This window comes from Acanthaster planci, linkage group LG17, assembly GCF_054643075.1.
Source record: "Acanthaster planci isolate LZ-2023a linkage group LG17, COTS_SCS, whole genome shotgun sequence".
Lineage (NCBI taxonomy): Eukaryota > Metazoa > Echinodermata > Asteroidea > Valvatida > Acanthasteridae > Acanthaster > Acanthaster planci.
In genome coordinates this window covers 2,690,433-2,713,012 of record NC_141793.1, presented here as the reverse complement: position 1 = coordinate 2,713,012, position 22,580 = coordinate 2,690,433, and the positions used below count along the sequence as shown (strand labels likewise).

At 42.2% G+C, this 22,580-nt stretch overlaps 3 protein-coding genes and 1 long non-coding RNA gene across 11 annotated transcripts in view; 2 read left to right on the top strand and 2 right to left on the bottom strand.

The window, feature by feature from the left end:
• Positions 1–22,580, top strand: part of golga4 (golgin A4) — a 153,445-nt gene that overhangs the window by 53,675 nt on the left and 77,190 nt on the right. The window lies entirely within an intron of this gene.
• Positions 64–22,441, bottom strand: LOC147796271 (uncharacterized). Of its 2 annotated transcripts, XR_015428212.1 has the most exons (3): positions 21,828–22,441; positions 7,963–8,104; positions 64–980 (listed from the first exon to the last, which is right to left on the bottom strand). It is a non-coding gene; the product is annotated as an uncharacterized LOC147796271 (long non-coding RNA). The 2 variants fall into 2 exon arrangements; XR_015428211.1 differs by lacking the exon at positions 21,828–22,441 and having other exon boundaries at positions 7,963–8,854.
• LOC110982559 (melatonin receptor type 1B-B-like) lies at positions 9,553–11,852 on the bottom strand. Its single transcript, XM_022241050.2, has one exon. The coding sequence runs from the start codon at positions 11,643–11,645 to the stop codon at positions 10,530–10,532; it is 1,116 nt and encodes a 371-aa protein (XP_022096742.2). The 5' UTR covers positions 11,646–11,852; the 3' UTR covers positions 9,553–10,529.
• LOC110982606 (melatonin receptor type 1B-B-like) lies at positions 18,073–21,834 on the top strand. Its single transcript, XM_022241152.2, has one exon. It carries the CDS (start codon positions 18,473–18,475, stop codon positions 19,592–19,594), a length of 1,122 nt encoding a protein of 373 aa, XP_022096844.1. The 5' UTR covers positions 18,073–18,472; the 3' UTR covers positions 19,595–21,834.

Sequence of the window (22,580 nt, the reverse complement as noted above, 5' to 3'; positions counted from 1 at the left end):
TAATCTCTCGTGGCACCCTGGCATATGAAAGCGCAATAAAAACAATCCTTGGAGACCTAACTGTGCTATCTTCCACAGCGCCTGTATTTACGGCCAAGTTCAGTTAGCAACCATTTGCCAACCACTGGTCGAATTATCCTGGTAAAAACCTAAATACGACGCTCATTATACAAGGGGATTCCATTGGTTAAAGATTGCAAGTTAGTGACAAATCGGTAAATTTAAGAAATATTTGTTTTTAAATAGAAACTTTCATTTTGATCTTATTTACAGTTCTCTAAATAAGTATTTTAATACCGAGCAACATTCAGCTATTGGTACAGCAGTGTTCACTGTGAGACTTAACTGAATACGTCCCATTATAGTGACAGATAATTTTCAAACGACCAACTTTCACAAAAAAATATGAAAAAAATAAAACAAAATATTAGGAAATTGGTCCGTCTTAATCTCTGATAAAGGCTCGTAATTCAACCGTTCAAGTTGACAGCAGATTTTGGGGCTGATTGTCGCGCCTTTCAACGTAAATGTTTTAATTACCCTTTATTGTGTGGCCTTCCGGTTGTGCTTTTCATTCTATCAACCTTAACGCCTAGTCCATGTGCAGAAATAAAAATCATTTCAATATGAGCGTGCACCGGAGATACTCTCTGTAGTCAAGACAACCGACCACTGTAGGTGGACCGGATGAGGCATGCTGGGCAGTCCCTTTGACAAAAGTCGATAAAAGCCTTTAATATATTTTTTCTGTAAGAATTTAAATAACATTATTTAAATATATTTAAATAGTATTATTTAAAAAAATAACATCATACGACGTAAAGATGCTGTCTCCCTCAAGGAAGCACATCTGAAGGCTCCTTCCGAGGAGTAATATCCGAAGATCAAGGTTCTGGGACAATTCACAAGTCGAGGTTGTTGCAAATAGACTTTTTCCGGCATCCCGCTTTATTATCCGCTGATCTGCGATCCGCGGTCCGCTGCACGGGGGAGATAAGTTGTTTGTATTTGGTAAAAGGCTATTGCAAGACTGGAATGAGGTGATTGAGATGCTTGCAGCCAGGAAGTGTCCTTGACTAAACCGTCACCAGGCTCCGAGGCCTGTCTGCTCGTCACATTTCTCGGTCAAACCTTCATGCGTCACACTGTTGCTCCTCCAAGTCCAATCGACGGATGTAAAGTTGGCAGTATGAATCAAGTAACTGCTCTCTGCTAGATTCATATCAAACATTGACGGCTCAACGTTCACCATGCCAAACTTGCATTTGGTGTATAAATTTGCTTTTTCGGGCGAGGTTTAGTCGGGAAACTAAGAGATTAGTCATCCAATACTTCCTCGCTCCTTGTTCTGGAGCATGCCCCAATATTAACGTCGTGACCATCCTTGCAAAAATCCTTAATTTTTGGTGAAAATATCAGTTAAATCCAATTCTACTCGCTACACCCCTATTCTTTGTCTCGATTTAGACAGAGACCAAATCGAAACAAGAAAAAACAACAACAAAGCATCAGAAACAAAAGAAAACAAAACACAAAAAGTAAAATCTAGGATTCCCCAATATTGAAAACATTATTCAACCCCTTCCCTTTTCCCGCCTAAAGTTTTGGACCAGAGTGTGTAGTGAGGCATCCCTTGAAACGCGCTAACGATTTGCATCAACTTGCTAGGATTTTAATGTCAATGTGGAAAAATCCCTGCTTTCAAAAAACATTGGAACCCCCTAAAAGAATCTTCAAATTACAATCAAGGGGATACGTACATTGAACATGTCAGGCTGAATTTACATATGAGTTTGTAAGTCATGTCAGGGAACGGTATCATGCCCTTTTGCCTCCACAACCCCACTGTCGTAATTTCAATCGACCCAGACCGCCCTTGCCGTTTACTTGGGTAATCAAACTGGTACGCAGTATGTCAGATATCGACCTATCTTGACCACAAAAACAGCCTGTAGATTATCCTGGCCGTCAAGAAACTTGATGGGGGAGCACTTTACAACGAGAAACCCCACCCTCTGTGTACGTTTACGGATGCACTGAACTATTTGAAGGTCCATTGAAAACTGTGTAAAATCACTGAGTTTGGAGCCCCATGGCAGGCTCTTGGAGTATCCGAGGCCTCTCAAACCATACAAATGTTTTGTTTGGTCCTTCAGATTTCATTGAATTTTCAAATTTTATTAGGTTAACCGATGAAGAGCCTTGGCCTGGTGGAGAATTTTCCTTGAATTTGGACATTACACCCTTACTACCTCGGTGTGGATAACAAGTGATGCACTGCATGTACTATAGACAACCGAGGGCGCCCTTCCAAAGACCTCGCTGAGAGCTGTGTGTAATTCGTTTGCTCATTTGAAGCGGTTGTCCGACTGCGCTTGTTTTGTGTATGAAAAATATATAATAATATTTTTTTACAAATTAGTTCCACCAGCACACATAATATATAAATTATGCAGGGTCACTGGAAAATATTGATTGAGTCAGTGTCATAATCTTGATCGAATACATACTCATGGATTCCAGTCCAAATATGGACCAACACAGCCATATGTTAGGTTCTCTGACGCTTAGTTTCAAAAGATCTGCACAGAATCCGACGTAAAAACAACACAAGGAAATGAAACGTAATCTTACATGGCACGCTCGTATTTGAACGGGCGATAAAAAGTCGTGCTGAAAAGACATTAATGGTGCTATCTGCCACAGCGCCAGCATTTAGGGCCAATGCCAATCACTTCTCGATTCATACTGGTTTAAACCAAAATTGACACAATAGGGCCTATACATTGGGATTACAATATTTAAGACCTGCATGTTGGGGATAAATAGTCAACGTTAACAAGCACTTAAAATTCTAAATCAGAAAAATCTTGTACTTACGGAACTCGTTAACAGTTCCATAAATGACAATTTCAGTACTCAAAAACATTCAGCTATTATGTACAGGAGAGTTTTCTGTGAGAATTAACTAAAATGCGTTTCATTGTGAGACTGACTGATTTCAATACCTAAGTATAAACGCTAGTTGCATGAAATATGCAGTTGGTCGGTCGAAATCGCGGATAGTGGCACACAGTTCAGTATCAAACATTTAAGACATTTCCTGGGACTATTGACCTTTTGCAGGTCAAAGGTTACATTCTCCCGGGTCATTCTGGCCCTGTTCCAATTCATTTTGGTCCTGATCCTGCTAACCATGATAGGGCTGATTGTCGAACTTTTTCAATGTAATTGATATTATGGGTAGCCTTTAATTGAGTGGCCTTCCGTTTGGACAATTCATTCAAGAGTCTTTTTGTATGGAATAAATGCCGTTAGATTCCCTCGGGATCAACTAAGCGAGGCCATTAAAGGCAATTTTTCCTAGATAACGCTTCTTTCTCCTTTTTCATTATGACTGAGAAGCTATTCCATCTATCCATTCCTTCCTTGTCTTTGTTTGTCATATTGCTCGTAAGAAAGCATATGTAGCGATTGAGACTTTTTCGAAAAGACAATTAACACAGTTCTGTCTAGTTCGGTTAAGTTAAAGACTTTATTCACCTTGCAGAATACTTGCACTTCAGCCAGGTATTCAGCATGTCACCCTCTCTGTTCTCTCTTTCTTTTATCTAGGAATGTCCGTAGCATTTGGTCCGTTGTGTTTATTTAGAACGTTTTACTTTTCAACCAATTTCTTGTCGTCAACGATTTATTTATTCCAAGCCTGAGAAGCTTTATGATTGTGACATTATGATGTTTCAAGTGAGAGCACCTGCCTGGTCCGTTTATAGAGAAAAATCAGTTCAGTATTTTCGTATACTGCAGACCGTTATCGTCGGCAAAAATTAGTATTTTTTCTCATCATTACAACTTACGGTATTTTCACCCAATTGGGCTTAAGATTGTGTCGCTCATGCCGTGACTTGTATTCACTGTCTTTGACTGTTCCCTGCTGCCCGGCCGTACAACCAACTTCTGTATATGTGCGCTGGATACTGCTGCTGTCCGTAGATCGACCACCAATAATTAATATTATATAGTTATATCACTTTTTTTTTTAAGATCACTTTTACTTAAAGTCGGCCTTTTCGCCTGTAAGTGTCGCCCATGCCGTGGCTGGCATTTAAAGTCTGTTACTGTTCTCTTGTGCGTCGTCGGGGTCAACCTGTGAGCTGGCGGTAGTGCTTCTAATGTACTGCTGGCTGGAGTTAGCCGCCGACTTTATCCGAGATAGACGGGTCATCTGCTCAGGCAATCTTCTGCGACGTCTGCGACAATAAACATGGCCGATATGATCTGCCTCACAAAGAAATATTGGTACACGATAATTCCATCCTAAGAGTCCATATCGTTTGTCAAGTTTCCATTGTGCTTGATTGGTAGCGATACCCGAGACACACACCGTCACTCCCTTTCACCTGTTACTTGATATTTGATTTACAAATGACCAGGCCTCTGAAATTCAAATGGGTTTTCCTTCCGTTGGTGGCATAACTCAAGTGACAGGGACTTTCAAGAGGCTCACGAACGGTTTTCAGTGTGTCTCTGTATAGTTTTCTCGTCGCTTGTCCTTTGAAGACTCTTTACCACCGTGAATTTTTACTGGCTGTCATTCGTCTGTGTGTTTTGCTACATGAAGCCCTCAACACTTGTTGGCCCATCAATACATGTTGCTTAACCCTAACCCTCCTGAATCCTTCACCTGTTGGAGGATTGAGGAGGGTTAGGGTTAATTGCAATCATTAGGACGGGCTTCGCTAACTAAGAGCGAGAGACATCCTCTCAGTTTTCACCGATATTGATGCAGATCTTCGTGCAATGTATGAGGAAAACCTTCCGTTTTCGAAGATAATCTACCACTCAGCAAAAGCACTGTCAACAGGCGCGAACTTTTATCCCCAACGAGCTTGTTGAAGAGACGCAATCAGCATTAACAGGTAACCTTGGGATAAACCGCTGGTTGAAATGCCTGGATTTATAGGTGCCCAGGGTATTGAACACAGCTCCCTGCATGCGCTTCGGGTCGCCACAAAACGGGAACAATAATTGCATACAACGAAAAAATGACTATAAAATTCAGAGGCAATAGTCTCTTGCAGCCTTCGCGGCTGCTAGCTGGAAACAAATGCCAACAGACTGGGAAAGAAACTTATAAGGAGGGATAGGAAAAGGCCACTGAAACCACGCAGAACATTTTCATCAATTCGTGAAAAGAGTCATTTGTGCCAGCATGCACTTAATAGCTGTGCGTTGTATTTAAAGTTTTGGGTCACAAATTTGAATGCATTTTTTCCCCAATACTTCTCAACACAGACGAATGCGAAAAGCGAAGCAAATTTGACGCCAAAAAAGTGGCAGCAAAATATCGCTCGAGTCGAAATGTGTTCAACTTTTATGAATATTAATCTGCCCTCACAAATTCGCGTTCGTGTTTGCTTCCGCACGAAGTATGAACCTCGCAAGGAGAATGATTTATTTGACGTCACAAATTTGATTTTGTGTTCGGTTTCGCGCGAAGTGTGAACCGGCAATAACGGTGAAGAGGCGAGCGAAAGTGATAATCAATAGTTTCAATTCCCCAAAGCACTGCAACCGGTGATGAATTAGATTTCCTCTGTAATCTCCATCAAGGGAATTCCGTTCATCCCCCGACCTATGAAGTTAAAAAAAAATCAAATAACTGTTTATATTATGGAGATGGCCTCATAAATGAGTTTGTTCCCCCAAGTTTTGGAGTAAGGTTAGCAAAGTCTGTCGGTACTACTTTTAAAGCGCCCTGAAATTGTTAGCCTGTGTGAGTCAAGGTACCACACTTCAAATCGATGAATATCTGTCACAAGTAAGAGGCATTCAGACGCCTTTCCATATGCGCTTCAACGCTTGCAGCAAGCGTTGCACAACCGTCAAATGCGCTCCCGGGGCGACTTTGACCGCCGAACGCAACGCGCACAGCGTTATTTTCATTAAGTCGATTTCTGTGTCCATAAAAGTGTAACGCATGACCGCATCGGGAACACCTCTCCTGTCCTCGTTCATAAACATTTTCGGATATCTTGTCACCACGTTTCCAAAATGTCCTTATTATGTGGAGAAAAAATTCAAATCCCAGCCCTGCTTGCCAGTTGATATGCGGTTTTGCGTCTTATTTCGGCACAAAAACAAAAAAGTATGTGGAATTTGTGTTTCCCCTATACGCAAAGAATATTGTGCTCTGTTGCCTTTAACGGCTACGCTGTCTTGATTTTGATCTAGACTGTCCTTTTTGTTTCGTGGGTAAAGATGCTGGCACACGGTATCTTAACCGCGATGGGTGACTTTGAGTTGCCTTCTGATTGGGCGTTTCTTTCAACAACTGTAACGTTGGGGGTCAGTTTCTTTCGCGCAAATGCCGTTAGAGTCCCTAGGCATTAACTCAGCAGGACCTTTACAAACAAATTTGGGAGTTTGCATCTTTTCTTCCTGTTTATATCACTGACAAACTATTTTTTCCACCCATTCTAGTTTGATTCCTTTTTTATCTCTGTTTATCATTTGCTCTGGAGAAGGGTTCTGCTTAGATTGAAACGTTTTCAGAAATAAATTTCACACAGTTCACTCCAAAGTTTAGATGGCGTTTGTCAATGCAGATCTGTTGTCTAAAAGTACGGTATGGTCAGAACTTACGGTACTTCTACACAATTTGGCTGAGGTCTTGTCACTCATGCCGCAGCTGGAATTCAAAGTTTTTGAATGGTCTTTTGCCGTTGCCGTTTTTAACCTGTGAGATCGAGATGGTGCTTCTAATTTACTGCAGCTGAACTACCCTGAGAAATTTTACGACACCAAACCATAGGAAATGAGAGCTCGACAGAGCTCCGGAAAAATGTGACTAGTTAACTAGCGACTCATTAATTGCCTTGCCTTTCCTTCCTTCGTAGTTCGACGGAATTCACACCCAGTATTATGATTGAATTTGGCTTACTGTCCATCAGTTTATGTGGCCCCCTATTTAAGGTCTTGGGGAAATTAACTGTATACCATTAGTCTTTATGTTTAGCCTCATACAGTAGTAGTCTAGGTGCCATACCCAATGATTCCGAGTATTTTCGTCGAATCAAGGGTCTGGTATCACCCGGTTTCTACGTGATCAAAACCAGAGGAATTCCCGTGTCCGTGAATAGCCGAAATATTCCGAACTCTTCCCATCCTCAGTCGGATAGCATCGTTGATGTTCGTATTTCCAGCCGTGTCTATACGCATAATGAGGTATACGTTTTAGTTGCTTGTTTCCCACAATCATTTTGCTCTCTTCCTGTGCAGGTATTCCCCGTTATTACACACATTAGCCCAAAGGGCCTCAATTGATAGTGTTAGTCGTTGATAAAAGGGTGTGCGACGAAAAGGCTGTCCCTGTCGGAGAAATTCTTCATGTACTTTTACTTTAGATGTTCCTGATGTTTGGTTGAGCCAACATCATGTTGATAACGTCCTTCTTAATTAAAGTCTTTTCGAAAGGAAAAACAAGTTGCCTGCGTCTTTTCCATTACATTTCCCTTAAAAGACGTAGCGGAGCCCTCCACGACGTCCGTACACTATTCATTTACGTTTCACGGCGCATTCTCCATGGCCGTCTTAATATGACAGAAAACACAAGTGTTGCCTGGAACAGTTGCTCTGAACAGTGGTTTGTCTTCTATCGGCATGGACATTTGCAAGCGACCATCGATACCGTTACCATGGTCACCGGATTAGTCTGCAGGAGCAGTAAGAGACTGTTGGAAATGTAGATACCTTTCCCGTCGAGAAACTCTGTTAGATCTGGGCCGAAGTTTTGGAAGAGACAAATATTTTTTAATGCTTGTGATCCGTATTCCAACTTCAAAACGGATATCGTTTTACGGATAAGGCACATTGAAAGTTGAAACATAATTGTGGAAAAAATAAAAGTGGTACAACCTAGGCCTAAATATTCTGGCTTCCTCGGTCTAAAAGGTCACTTACACTGAAACACATCTCACGGCTTTTAACGTCAGAAGATCCAGGTCCTGAGACGATTCTCAACTCGAGGTTGTTGCAAATGAATTTTCTCCGGCATCCCGCTCTATCGTCACTCAGAATTCCATTGACCCGATGAAGAGATCCGCTGCACAGGGGCGAGAAAGTTGTTACATTTGGATTGGGGTGATTGAAATGCGTGGAGACAGAGAGAGAGGGTCCTCGACTATACTGTCCCCAGGACTGTGTGCCCGCCATGTTGAACTCTCCATCAAACCTATACAGGCATCACATAGTTGCTTCTCCGAGTCCAGTCGACAGCAGTCAAGTTTGCTGCACGAAGTCATTGCTGAATCAAGTCATTCCTGTCAAATGTTGATAATTCAAAGTCAAGCACGAAACGGATTGCTTTTAGTGTTATCATGCAAATTTGGTTCTTCAGGCGTGGTTTATTCTGCTGGACAACCGGGAGATTCACAAAAATTGCCAGATATCTTGTGACCATTTTTTGTAATATGTCCTTATTCTTTTGCAAAATGGTCAGTTAACCTCAACTCTGGTTGCCATGTCCCTATTCTTTGTCCCATTTACACACTGAACAAATCGAATCAAGACCAAAATAAAGAAAAGAAAAAAAAAACAGAAGCACCCACGAAACAAAAACAGGGAGAGTCACAACTTAGATTTCCCAATTTTGAAAACCTGTGCCCTCTTAATATTTTAGGACTCGAGTGTGCAGTGAGGCATCCCTTGGTACTCCCAAACCATCATCATCAGCGTGTCATGAGTTTAGACGGTAAAGAATGGGAAAAAAAGGGAAAGTGGACCCTCTAAAAAGAATCTTCAGATTATAATCAAAGGAATGCATGCATAGTACATGGGTAACGCCAGGTTGAAATTACATGCGAGTTTGTGTCTGGTTTCGGCGAGAAATAGACACGTACGTGGTGAAACTTAGGTCACGTTGGTGAAAAATATCATGCTTTGTTTCCTCCACAGCCCCGTTGTCGTGATTTCGATCGATCCAGACTGTCCTTGCTGTTCACATGGGTAATCAAACTGGCACGCAGTATCTTTGATATCAACCTATCTTGACCACGAGAACAGAATCTAGCGCTACGCGTAGTTCGTCGGTGCATTTGACGTGGTTGTCTAACTGCGCATGTTCTTTGTCCAAGTTTTTTTTATAAATTCCAGACCAGATAGTTCCAGTTGCACATAAAATGTATGCAAAGCTACCGCACATTGGCCAATCTGTCTCGATCTTGGAAATCAAAATATTATCATTTCATTACGTGCTCGAGAATTTCAGTCCATTATGTAGACGAACGCAGCTACATACTAAGTACACTGACGTTTTTTCAACAGCCCTGCACAGAATCCCATTTGAAAACAAGACACAAGGCAATGAAACCGTAATCTTATGCTTGCCACCTTTGCAACAGAGACATTAACTATGCTGTTGCCAACCAATAGTTAATTTGTCCTGGTATTAACCTGAAAACGCCAAGGCAACTGCAAAGTTTAAGAACTGCAAAATCGTTACAGTTTGGCAAATTTACCAAACTTTATTCTAAATCAGAAAATACGGTATATACGAAGCTTATAAACAGTCCTACGAATAACATTCCAGTACTCAACAACATGCAACTATTTTGTTTAACAGCGTTCCCGGAGAGACGTAAATGAATACGTCCTGTTGTATGACGGATTATCTTGAGAGAACCGACTTTTTAATTTCTGTACCTACGCATGGACGGACGGTTCACATGAAATATGTAATGGTAGTTAATACTGAGTATGAAATCGTTCTGTGTAAATCTCTGCTAATGTCATACAGTGCAATATCATTCAATTTGGCAGCGGACTGTGGGACTGATTGTCAAACCTCTTCAGTATTTTTGATAATTAGACTTTGATTGAGTGGCCTTCCAATTGGACGTTTCATTCTGACAACCTAATAACGACGCGACCCATTGAGGGTACATTTCTTTGGAGAAAATGCAATTTGACTTCCTCAGCATTAACTCAGCAGGGCCATTAAAGGCAGTTCCTGTTGAAAAATGCTTCTTTTTCCTCCTTTGGTGTCATCACTGAGAAGCTAATTCATCAATCCATGCGTGGTTTATTCCTTGCTTGTCTCTGTTTGATTTGTCATTATGCCCTTGAAAGGATTCTGCTTAGTTTGAAACTTTTTCGAAAAGATGTTTCTCACAGTTCTTTCGAAAGTTTATTTGATAATTCTTCTACACTGCAAACTAGACGACTGCGTTCAAACATGCAGCTGAACTTCAACCAGATATTTGGCATATCACGCTATTATTTTGTACTTCTTGTTGCAAATCTTCCAAAATGCAAAGGTAGAAAATTATGGTGCTTTAATTGAGAGTACCTGCCTAGCCCATGGGCGGAAAAAACCTCCAGTTCAGTATGAACGTAGGCCGGAGACTAATGATGTAGTTTGATCGATCAGTGCTGATCCCTCACGTATATCTGTTGTTATTTATCATCATATCTTGTGGTATTTCCACACAATTTAGTTTAGATTATGTCGTCCACGCCAAGATTGGCGTTCACGGTCTTTGACTGTTTTCTGCTGCGTACCCGTGATCAACATGCGAGCTGACGGGGGTGCGGCTAGTGTACTGCTGGCTTGAGCTACCCTTGGGGATTTTACACCTTATCATGTACCGAAACGCCTCTTTGAAGTCCGGGTGCGAAGTTGCGTAAATGATGGGGTTGACACAGCTGTTGCAGAACAGAAAGGCCCCGGCCCAGGGAAGGAGGCGGTAGGTCCAATCTGTTGTGACTACGATTGCTGTGAAGTAGGGCGTGAGACAGAGGACGAAGGCCAGGACGATGTAGAGGAGGTTCTTGGTGACGTCAAGTTGCCTCTTCCACAGCTTCTTCCTCATGGCGCGGCTGGCTACTCCCCCGCTGACTTTACCCGAGACGGACGGGGCATCTGCTCGGGCCATCTTCTGCGACGTCTTCTGGACATAGCAGAAGATTGAAATGTAGCTGAACACAATGGCCATCATCTGAAACGGGTAGTTGACTGCCATGACTAATATGTTGTAGTAGCTTGAATACAGATTTGATCTGACCCAGGTACAAGATTTGTACAGCTTTTCGTAACCAAGTTCACCGACGTCAGTGAGGACTGGTGTCAAGGCGCAACAGAGCGGTACAGCCCACGAGAAGATAACCATCAGGGCGAGCTTACGAGCGGTGTAGATACGGCGGATGGTGAAACGAGACTTGGTGATACCCACCCAGCGGTTGATGGCGATCAGGGCCAAGCTGTTGATGCTGCAGCCGTAGGTGACTACGATGACAAACCCTGCCATGGCACACACCCATTGGGCGGCCGGTATCGGCCAGCCGTCGCTGCCCAGGATCGCCACCACCTGCCAGGGTAGAAAAAGGCAAGTCAGCATATCAGCGGCTGCTAGGTTGACCACAAAGACGTTGGTAGTTGTCCGAAGTTTTCTGGATAGGGCAACAGCCGCAAGGACAAAGCAGTTCCCGAGGCTTCCTACCACTGTAGCAGTGACAAGCATGGCCGATATGATCTGTCTCTCAAAGAAATATCGAAACACTATAATTCCATCCTCGGAGTTGATTTCATAAGAGTCTGACGAGTTTTTCTCACCTGACACAAATGGGGAATTGGTCGAACTTTCCATTGTTTATCTGTGTTCTCTTGGTATTGGTGGCCGATACAAGATTGTGCTCGGATTTTCGCACGAAAAACTGTCAAAACTGTCCAATTCCAAGAACGGTTGGAAAAGCACCCGAAAAGGTATTAACTGTAGAAACTAATCGATTGTTCTCGAGAAAACGGGTACTTCCTTGCATCTGTTAGTTCGGTACTTATCGATAAATGATCAGATTTCCAAATTCAAACGGGTAGCGTTTCCGATGGTTACTTCAGTGACCCTTTCGAGAAGTGTCGGGGCCACGAACGGCTTTCTGCTCGGCTGTGTTGTCTTGTTGTGTCGCTCGTTGCTTGTTGTCGCTTGAGGACTCATTACCACTGATTTAAACGTTTGGGCTGCCATACGTCTGTATGCTTATTTGTATGAAGCCCCGAACATTGGGAAGGTTATTTAGTAACAATTTAAATCATGAGGAGGGACTTTGACGACAAGGAGCTACCAACACCTCGCCGTTTTGACACGTCGATGCAGGTCTTCGTGCAACTTATGAGGAAAACCTGTTATCGAAGATGATCTCTGACTCAGCAAATGCTCTGTGTTGAGTAAACGCAATATGCGCGCAAACATTCCCCGAGCTTGTTGTGACGCAGACAGCAGTAAAAAAAGGCACCTCTGGATATGGCTGTGTGGTAACCGTCGCTTAACAGATGCCCGGGATATTAAACATTGCTCTGCGCATGCACTTTGGGTTGCCACAGAGCAGGAACAATGAGCATACAGCAAACGACTTCACGTGACCTTTCTCCGCGTTATAAGAGCAAAAGAGCTGGCAAAATTCCCCGCCAGTGCTGCTGCTGTGCCAGTTATTTGTTTCCGAAAACGGCTGCTAGCTTGAAACACGTGCCAATCGATACGATTTGGGAAGGTACCTATTCTGTACAGAAACAGAAGGATCGGAAAAGGATAGGAAAAAACCTCGAAGAACATCTTCTCAGAAAATGCTCACCCTGTGCGGAGTATACAGAACGCACTTAATTTGCAAAAACAAAAAACAAAAACAAAAACCTTTTACGTCGTGCAGATTTAATTTTTCACGAATTTGAATAAACACAATTTTTCCAATACTTTCATTATAGTTATAAACATAACCAGGAATTTGTTGCAGTATATTTGGGAAGCAGAGAGGTCATACCAAAGAGTAACCAGGCAATGCGAAAGAGTAATGAGACTTTACACGGGAATCTGTCATAATTTTGTCTTGCTCCGATTTTTTTCTTTCTCGACGCTGCACACAAAAGAGAAGCATTGTGCAGGTAACAATGTTACGTATGGTGGCGAGTATAATTTGAATAACAACGTTGGACCTCCCAAACTGTCCCTGATGTAACGATGGAGAGGCGAGCAAAAGTGATAATCAATAGTGTCAATCCTTAAATGCACTATACAGCTGGTGATAAATCAGATTTCCTCTTCAATTTTCCTTCAAGGGAATTCCGTTCCTCTCCCCAAAGTACAGAAAATCATCCAATAATTTTTTGAATTATAGAGTATGGCCTCATCAACGAGTATTGTCCCCACATTTTGAGCGAGGTTGACAAAGTCGGTCGATAGTGTTTTTAAGGTACCTTGAAATCGATAGGCTTTGGGATTTGAGGTACCAAACCAAACATTGACAAAGAAAATCTGAGATATTTTGCCAAGCGGCTTGCTTTGAGTAAGCTATTATAGTATGTAATATTTCATTAAGTATATTCATACATGGCACATCACCAGCCTACATCAGGAGTGCACTACTAAAGGACCGAACTGGATCTTAGTTTTTAACACTGAAAACAGAGAGGTAAAGAACATCAAACGTCATGTGTCGTTTAAAAGGTGCTGGCGCGTATCGCATTTTCAATTACGTGTGACGCTCACCAATTATTTCTATTTGACACGTTGATGAGGTCTTGTGTGCCATTTTTAGTTGGGTGCAATCGGACACGGACACGCGTTGACACTGGGCCTTGCATTATCAAGCTGACGGAAAGTAGAAATGTATAAAAAAAAATGAAGCAACTGAACGCCACTATCAGATTGGTTTAAAATACCGAGAAAAAAAGATTCAAAGGGAAAAATGGATTGAAATTCATGACGAGAAATTCGACCACACAAAACACCAAAAGATTTTGAAACTACTCTCTAAATTCCAAAGAGTGAAAATTCACTCTATTCGAGTGAAAATTCAATCCCTCCGATTGAAATTAAGGACCAGGCGAATTGGACTGAAATTTCTTCACTCCAGAAGATGGAAATTTCACTCGAGCTTCCACTGGAAGGGGCTATTTTCAGCCTTTGTCGGTCTAAATTCAGAGTGATTTTCACTCTAAAACGTCTTGTCCCTAATTTCAACCTTTCCGATTTAGAGAGTAGCGCAGCAGTGTCAGAGACAGTTGTCTTCCTCTCGAGTTCAAGTGACTTTTTGCTCTTTCACGTACATATACTGTTATCTCTGCATTGTCTCATCATTTTACCTCACCGCTGTAATAAGATAATAACCAATGCATGGCTTTATCTCGATTGTTGTTACATTTCATTGGAATTCTCAAGGGTTCGTCGTCCACTTCAAATTCTTCGTAATAGTATTAAAAGCTACAACGCATCAAATTAATGCACGCAGAACAATATCGAGAAGGCCGACAATTCATAAAAAGTTAGCCATTAAAGGCCAACCACCTAATACCAATGCAAGGGAATAACGCTGTGGGATTCATTCTTGTTCATATAATTGGATGCAGTTTATTATGCTGTCTTTTACAGTAGCTTATTGCCAGATTCAGCAGCAGTTCTGCGAAGGCCCGTTTCATTTGATACGTTTACAGTAGCGTGTGTATTGGTAACATCAAGCTTTGTATGTACGCTTTTTTTTTACTGCTGAGCTTGATTTCAAATCTGTCGTCTGCATCTTTATCTCGTAAGAAAATAAAGAGTGGCGTCGTCAGTGCGTATAGGCCCATTAAAAAGACATTGTTATACCATTTTGAACTTATTAATATTTGCAAGAACACTACTCTCGTATTGCCTACTATTTGTATTGGCCACCTTTGATTAGTGTCAGACTTTGCCTTAAATGTACTATTGTGCGATTACTTTCAGAGAGCGGCGTGTGTTCGGATCTTATTTTAATAGCCGTGCATGTACGTATTCATTTGATATTTCCCTAGCTGCTTGAAACATTTGGACACCTTGTAAGTTACTCTTTGGTTTGTGCACTGCCAGTCAACCATGGTATCCAGATACTGGTAGGCCAAAACTTGAACTGTGAGGGAGAGAGATCTGCAGAGCAACGAAAAAACGAAAAATGCGACAACTTCTTATAATTTTCCTGGCCTTTGGATCTTTTCTTATTACCGTTACCCTTGGTATGTAGTTCCACGGAACTCACATCCCGGGGACAAAGTATTTCAACTATGATTGGCTTGCTTTAATATACAGCAGCTTATGTCGCGCCCTGCGTAATGCCCCACGGAAATTAAATGCATACTTTTAGTCCTTCGGCCTCAAACAGTAGCTCTGTTGGTTCCACTTGCAAGTCTAAAGTCTATCAGTATTGGAGTCGACGGTCAATGGTTTGATAGTAATCAGCAGTGTGGCATATTGATATTTACTTTTGTCGTGAACGTTTAGCTCTAAGAGTCCAAATATAAATTGTTAGTTGTTTATTAAGGAATGTGCGACAAAAAGACCGACCCACCAGGAAAAATTCCTCCCGTATTTTTACTGTTGAGATAACTGATATTTGGTTAAGCCAACATATGGTTAGAAACAAACCTTCTAAGCCTTTTCGAAAAGAAACACGTATTACCTTCCTCTTTTATGTAGAATGGTTAGCACAATGTCCATTGGCATGGACCGTTATAAACGACGAATGAAAGCGTCACCATGGTCACCGGATTCGTCTGTATGCGAAGACTGTTGGAAAAGTAGGCACTTTTCGCGTCGAGATACCATGTTAGGCTTATCTCATTTTAATTGGCCGATGTATTGGCAGAAGACAGCTACTACTTGATGTCTGTGATCTGCATTGGGAATTGCATCAGCTTCAAGAGCAATGTGTTTCTGATCGAGCCAGACCATCTTCGCCGTTTACTTGGGTAATCATGCTGGCACACAATATATTAGATATCTACCCATCTTGACCTGGAAAACAGAAGCTTGAAGGGGGCGCACGTGCGCTTAACAATGAGAAATCTCACTCTGCGTTCTTTTGCAAGCTCGGCCTGGCAAACTGCATGTAAAAACAGATTATTGTGCTAACCGAGGGCGCCCTGCCCAAGACCTCGTAGGAACTTAGAGCGGCGTGTAGTTCGCTGCCACATATGACACGATTGTCCCACTGCGTATGCTCTGTGTCCAAGGTTTTTGAAAATCGCTGACCAATTCCTTCCAGCTGCACACCTAAATTGTTCAGAGCTACTGGACAGTGGCCAATCGGTTGTGATCTACGGAGTTAAAGATATTATCAGTGCAATACGTGCCTCAACGGGATTCAGGCTTTTACAGAGAAATGACCCTCATCGGAACGGGGCCGAAATATATCATGGTATTGACACCAGAACTGCGTATTAACCGATTCAGTGTCATTATGTGGGACCGTGGGAACAAAAGAAAGAAAAAAGCAGTGTTCTTGGGTGGTGTTGTGAAGAAAAACACTGAGAGTGTTCTTGGTCCTAATCCCAAAGGGTATTTTTTTCCTTTCATTCTTTCTTTCTTTTTCTTTTCCCCCTTTTTTTGGGGGGGGGTTCAGATTAACATCAGTTTTGACAGATTTGTATCTTTACTGCCAAAGTTTGTCATGTTGGAGTTACTTAAGCAGAAAAGCTCACTTAAACGTAATCAGGTAATACCCATAATATATTTCGGCCCAGTTCCAAACGAGAATTTCTCTTTAATGTTTCGTTTGGTAGGCCTAACGGTGGTGGGCACAATCTCATGTAGTCTTTTCAGGTTCCAGATATGGGCAAACAGCCACGGGTTGAGGCGATTGTGAAACCTTTTTCAAACGCAATGTACAGAATTCCGCGTAAAAAAGAGACAAGGCAGCGACACCGTGATCTTACGTGATACCCAGGTATTTGGACCCGCGATAGAAATATGTCAGCAGCAATCGAGGATACCCTATCTTCCACAGCGCCGGCGTTTACGGCCAAGTTCAACCAACCACACTGTCGATTTATCTTAGTATAAACCCCCGCAAACAATAATATCCAGGGCACCTGTAAGTCGACCAGCGGTAGACTTAAGGTCGCTAGTGACTGAATTTGGCCTGTCCTCCACCTGAATTTGGCCTGTTGATTTTACCATGTAGCCACAGGACATTTATCATATCTTGAGGTCCCGTATGTTTGCCACTTTCAAAGTTAATTTCGTGGAGGTGAGGATCCTAGTGGGCAATCGATTTCAGTAATAAATAGTGACAAGTGCCATTTAGCAAGCCCCTTCGTAATCTAGTTTTATTAACGGTGGCCATGGTAACTCGCATATTAATGAACACAGTGTATTCTGTAATGACTAGATCTATTTGTTTATTGAGAAATGAAAAGTATCCGTAAATTTGAACGAGAAATGGATAACATTTTAGAGTGTATTGTAACGTCTTGTAAGTTTCACTGACCTAAATCACAGTTGCTAATTGATAAACATCAGTCTTCTCAGGCGCATTGTTTACAAGGTCGTGTAAATTTAGCTGGGTCCGCGTGAGACAGTTTCATTTGTTAATTGCAGTATTGGAGTCGGGAATTCAGTCACAGACAAGACGACACGCTAAAGTGAGAAATCGTGTAATGTTATTTGATGTGATGGAAACTGAAACAAAACTATACTGTCGATGAGGGCTAAGTTATTAAGTATTGTGGAATAACCACGTAAATCAGTGTGCGTAGCTTTGGGAAGATGATATGAGACAGGAAAAACGCTGTAGTACATGAAAACCACTCATTTTCTGAATGTTTCCCTAACAGTTTGACGAGGACTGACAAGGAGGCGAAAAAAATAGAATGGAGAAGCGCAGTGTCAATACAAAATGCCCGCCGTTGACTGGTTTGACCTATTTGCGGTGCTTGGTTTCGTTTCAACATTGTACTGTTAACTGCTTTGAAAATGGACCTACGCCCGCGAGTGCCGTTGCCGGTCGCCGTCGCACTCCAATGAATGACGTCCAAAATTAACGAGGAAAGGTTCTCGTGGCAAGTTCATTCAGCAGCGGGGTAAATTGTCGTATTTGTTTTTATAAGGCTGCCTTCCCACTTTTTCGTAATAACCATGCGCATGCGCAATCAGAGAACCAGACCTCATTAGTTTTGGATCATTGGTCAATTTCAGCAAGACCGTCGGGATCTGAGTAAAGCTTGCAATTACAAGACCTATTTACGGGCCGCGTATCCCTGGTAATCGCTGACGACAGAGCGCGCTTACCCAACAAATGACTCGCCGAGGTAGCTGCCGAGGGCACGCTGAGGATGATTTTCAGGGACAGACGTCTTTCATCAACAAACTCGAGTTAGTTACAGGCTGTTTCATCGGGCAGTAACTCGCTCCGTTCGCGGATTTAAAGTGTACCAGCCGTTAATTCATTTTCTAGCTGCTAGCAATTCATATCGGGAAAATATCGCTGAACAGGAGACAGTGAAGAAGCTGAAAAGATAAATCGCACTGCACATGTTTGTTTATTTCAGTCAGGGAGAAATCCACAATTTATTCCGAAAAGAAGACATTTAAAGTGCTGGTTTCGAACGACTAATGCGCGAAACCCACATCGCCACTGCTCTAGAACTTCTCTGCTGTTAAAATCATCTGAGATCGCCTAAGCTCAAAGTATGTCTTCAAGCCCTGAGCAACAGAGTTTGGACAGTCACAATGCGACTGATTTTGATGCAGATATTGTGGTGTACAAATATCATTACGAGGTGCACATTATAGCTGCTGTGCTCATCAGCGGAGCCATCTTGGGTTCGATCGGTAACTGCTTCGTTATCATTGCAGTCGCCTTATCTAAGAAACTCCAGACAGCCACCAACGTCTTTGTGGTCAACCTTGCTGTGGCAGACGTCACAACTTGTCTCTTCACACCCTGGCAAGCCGTGGCGATCCTCGGTGGGGATGAATGGCCCATACCAAGGGCTCCCTGGCTGTGCACGGCCTCTGCCTTCGTTGTTGTGACCACAATCGGATGTAGCATCAACAACCTGGCCCTGATCGCCATCAACCGCTGGGTGGGTATCACCAAGTCTCGCTTCACCACACATCGCATCTGCACCTCCCGTAAGCTCGCCCTGATGGTGATCTTCGCCTGGGCTGTTCCGCTCTGTTGCGCCTTGATACCAGTCGTCACCGACGTCGGTGAACTTGGCTACGAAAAGCTGTACAAATCTTGTACCTGGGTCAGATCAAATCCGTATTCAAGTTACTACAGCACATTTGTCACGGCAATCAACTACCCGATTCAGTTGTTTGCCATTGTGGTCAGCTACACTTCAATCTTCTGCTATGTCCGGAAAACGTCGCAGAAGATGGCCCGAGCAGATGCCCCGTCTATCTCGGATAAGGTCAGCGGCGGAGTATCTAGCCGCGCCATGAGGAAGAAGCTGTGGAAGAGGCAACTTGACGTCACCAAGAACCTGCTCTACATCGTCTTGGCGTTCGTCTTCTGCCTGAGCCCCTACTTCGTGTCTATCATTTCCTCTGCAGTCTGGAGTTACCGTCTAGCCCCTTGGGGAGCCGTTGTTTTGTTTTGTAACAGCTCCGTGAACCCTATCATCTACGCCACCTCGCACCCAGATTTCAAAGTGGCTTTTAAGCACATGTTAAGGTGTCAAAATATGCCAGTGGAACGGAATGGGCGTTACAGATCCACAGGAAACACGAGCTTGAAGACATGGAGAGTTGTTCAGCAGATGCCCAGGACTGCTCCGTTGTCAGGGCCAGAAGCTGGTCATTGAGGGCTTGAAACGGTACAACAGCGAATGGGCGAGCCTCGCATGGTCTACGCCCCAATATTCCTTTGTTTATTCATTTTGGAAACGGACAAAGTAAAGATGATTGGACCCCTCGATACACGCTGCATTTTTTTGGAAAGAAATTTCTTGATGGCACCCCCATGTGAGTTTCAGTATTTAAACTACAGGAATCTGCTACGGAATCAGAGCCTTTTCTAAACAGCAGGTCTATTTGATATCCATTTGTTGGAAAATCTTAACGTCATGATGACTTCACCACAATTTGCGAATTTTAATTCAACATATTAGGCAATGTCTGATCGTTATGAAATTTTCTCAGTACGGTAACAGTTCCTTTCTGTTGAAAAGTGTCCTATACTTCACCATCGCGAACCAGAAAACGAAAACAATAGCTTCGGCAGTGTGGCCGAAGCAGCTAAAAAGGGGTTCAAAATGGCAGTTTTCTCCGCTAAAAGGTACAATATACCGGCTGTACTACTTTAACTGAAGCACCGTTTTCGGATGTACTAAGGTTTTCTACAACAGAATTCAGTGTTAAGATTTAATAATGAAATCACTGAATTATTCGTTAAATAAATGACCCCGTGCCAGGGACTCCTTCATTTAAATAAAATAGGTGGAGGAGAAATATATTTATTTGCCGTCTACTCCGATCTGAGCTGCGACGTATTCATTCACAAATTATTGTAAAGATACTTTTGCATAAAACACGTACATGAAATTGGCCAACTCCTTCACAAAATCCAAGAAAGCACATACTGACCTTGAAAATGACCGCTCGGGTCAAACTCAAGGTGGTAATGGTCGTGACTAATAATGATCTAATACGGTTTTTCTGCTGCCACCCAAAAATGCTGTCTTGAGTGTAAAATGTCATTTTAGGTTGTCTTTTCATTGAAGATTGTAGGCCTACTGAGTCTGGCACTCACCAGGGAGGGAGGAAGGGAGCTGCTAAGGCTTACTTAATTAATATGCCGCCGGTCACGAATGAACTTTGGCGAAGCAAATGACCGTCCACGTGCTTCAGCTGTTTGGAACACTTCAAGGGGGTGTTTAATGGCAACGTTGACTGTAAAATCTTCCCAAAAAGTTTAGCTATAGGCCTTTTATATAATTACCTAGTGACAAGTTTACGTGTCTCTTTTTCTTACCTTTTTTGTCATTTTTAATAACTCTCCTATTTTTGTCTGATTGTATAACATTGTATTAAGATCCTGAAACTCTAGCAACTAGATTTTAAACCTGCACAGCCTCTTTAGCAGAGCCATTTAATAGGGGATGGCTTTTGGCAAATTCAAACTTATACTATCGATCTTATGATGTTGTTCGTCCATCAAAACCTATGAGGGTGCCAGTTACAGCTTGAATCACTTGAGAATGGCAGTCCCTCCATCCTCTGAAATTCTAAATACACGTTTTCTGTTACCCGTAAAATTTGAAAGTCATTTTTGGACTAGTCACAGTTCGAATAGTAAAGGGTGGCAGCAATAGATTTTTGATTACAAACCTCTAAAATGCACCTTTTTGCCTCAGTTAACCTAACTTTTAACTTCTGTTTCATTATTTTAAAGGGTATTTTAACGCCTTTTTGGCTTTTATGTTAATGAGTGCATTGAACCATGTCTTCCCTAGATGATGTCACAGCAATAGTGCCCTCAGTTCCATGGATAATTTTAGTTAATAGAAGAGATAAACATAATCACCGCAGTGGATGACAAATATAGTAAAAAGATAATCGATGACTCGCGGTGTCGTGTTGCTGGTAGCGACGTTTCGGCTGCTAGTGCTGCTAGCCTTCATCAGGCAACTGATACGACACCGCGAGTCATCGATTATCTTTTTACTATAATTTTAGTTATTTATAAACATGCACTTTTCAGTACATCGAACTAAATAAGGCGTGTAAAAGACTTTTCATTCAACGAAGAAGAGTACAAAGATGCAGAGAAATTGTGTACAATAAAACTGCATTGCGCCTTCACTCTAAAACAGCCGTAGGCTACCACCTCGGCAATGATTCTTCCACAATCGTGACACATGAAATCGCACCAAATTCAAAAAGTATCTGGCTGAAGTGACATTAATTTATTCATTTGTGTAAAATAGGAAATTGTGTAAATTTAGGTATTTATCCTCCTCCGAAGTCTTTGTGTAAATTGTCATAGCATACAAAGGAGAGAATTGTCGGAATTAAAAGACTGCCTTGTCAACTTACCTGAGACATATTTGTTCCGGGATAGTTTGGAAAGCACCATTAATCAACGTGTTTTCAGGAGATTTATTTCAACGCGGTATTTCCTGCCTTCTGTAAACTTGCAACGCGAAGCAAGGCAAAGCCAAGCGAGAACGTTTTTTTTTTACTGCTTGGCCAGCAAGCAAACTCATTTTGAATCCCGGTGTATCGATCAATCTTCTTCGACTTGGCTTGGCTTCGAGCTGGATTTCTGGTGTTGAATTAAGCATCGATGACAGATGTTGTTCGGGTATTTCTCCCGTTTCAGAATCCTTAGGCTTCCTCCAACGATTATCGACCTCTTAAGTCGTGTCCTTTTCCTGGAACAAGTAGATTACATTCCATTACACTAAAGACTGAGCATAACAGAATTTTTTCCAGTGTGCCAAATATAAGCAATTGGTACAATGGGAAACTGTATGTAGTGGTTATTTGCCTCAGTAATAATACTTCCACTAACTCAGATCCACTACATAGGTGAAACTTATAGCCGTATCTTTAAAAGACCAATTTCAATAAAGAGATTCAAGACCGATAAATTTTAGTACAAAAGCCACAGTTTTCTCGACGTCAATTATTTGCGCTGAAAATGTTTTCCCCGATGTAGGTCTTGATGAGCTCGCCGGTTATTGCTGTTGTCCAATAATTATGTCAGTTTTGTGAAAACTAATGGATTTGCGTGGTGCGTTCAGATGAATTATATTAAAGACAAGGCACTTCGTGTTTAACTGTTTC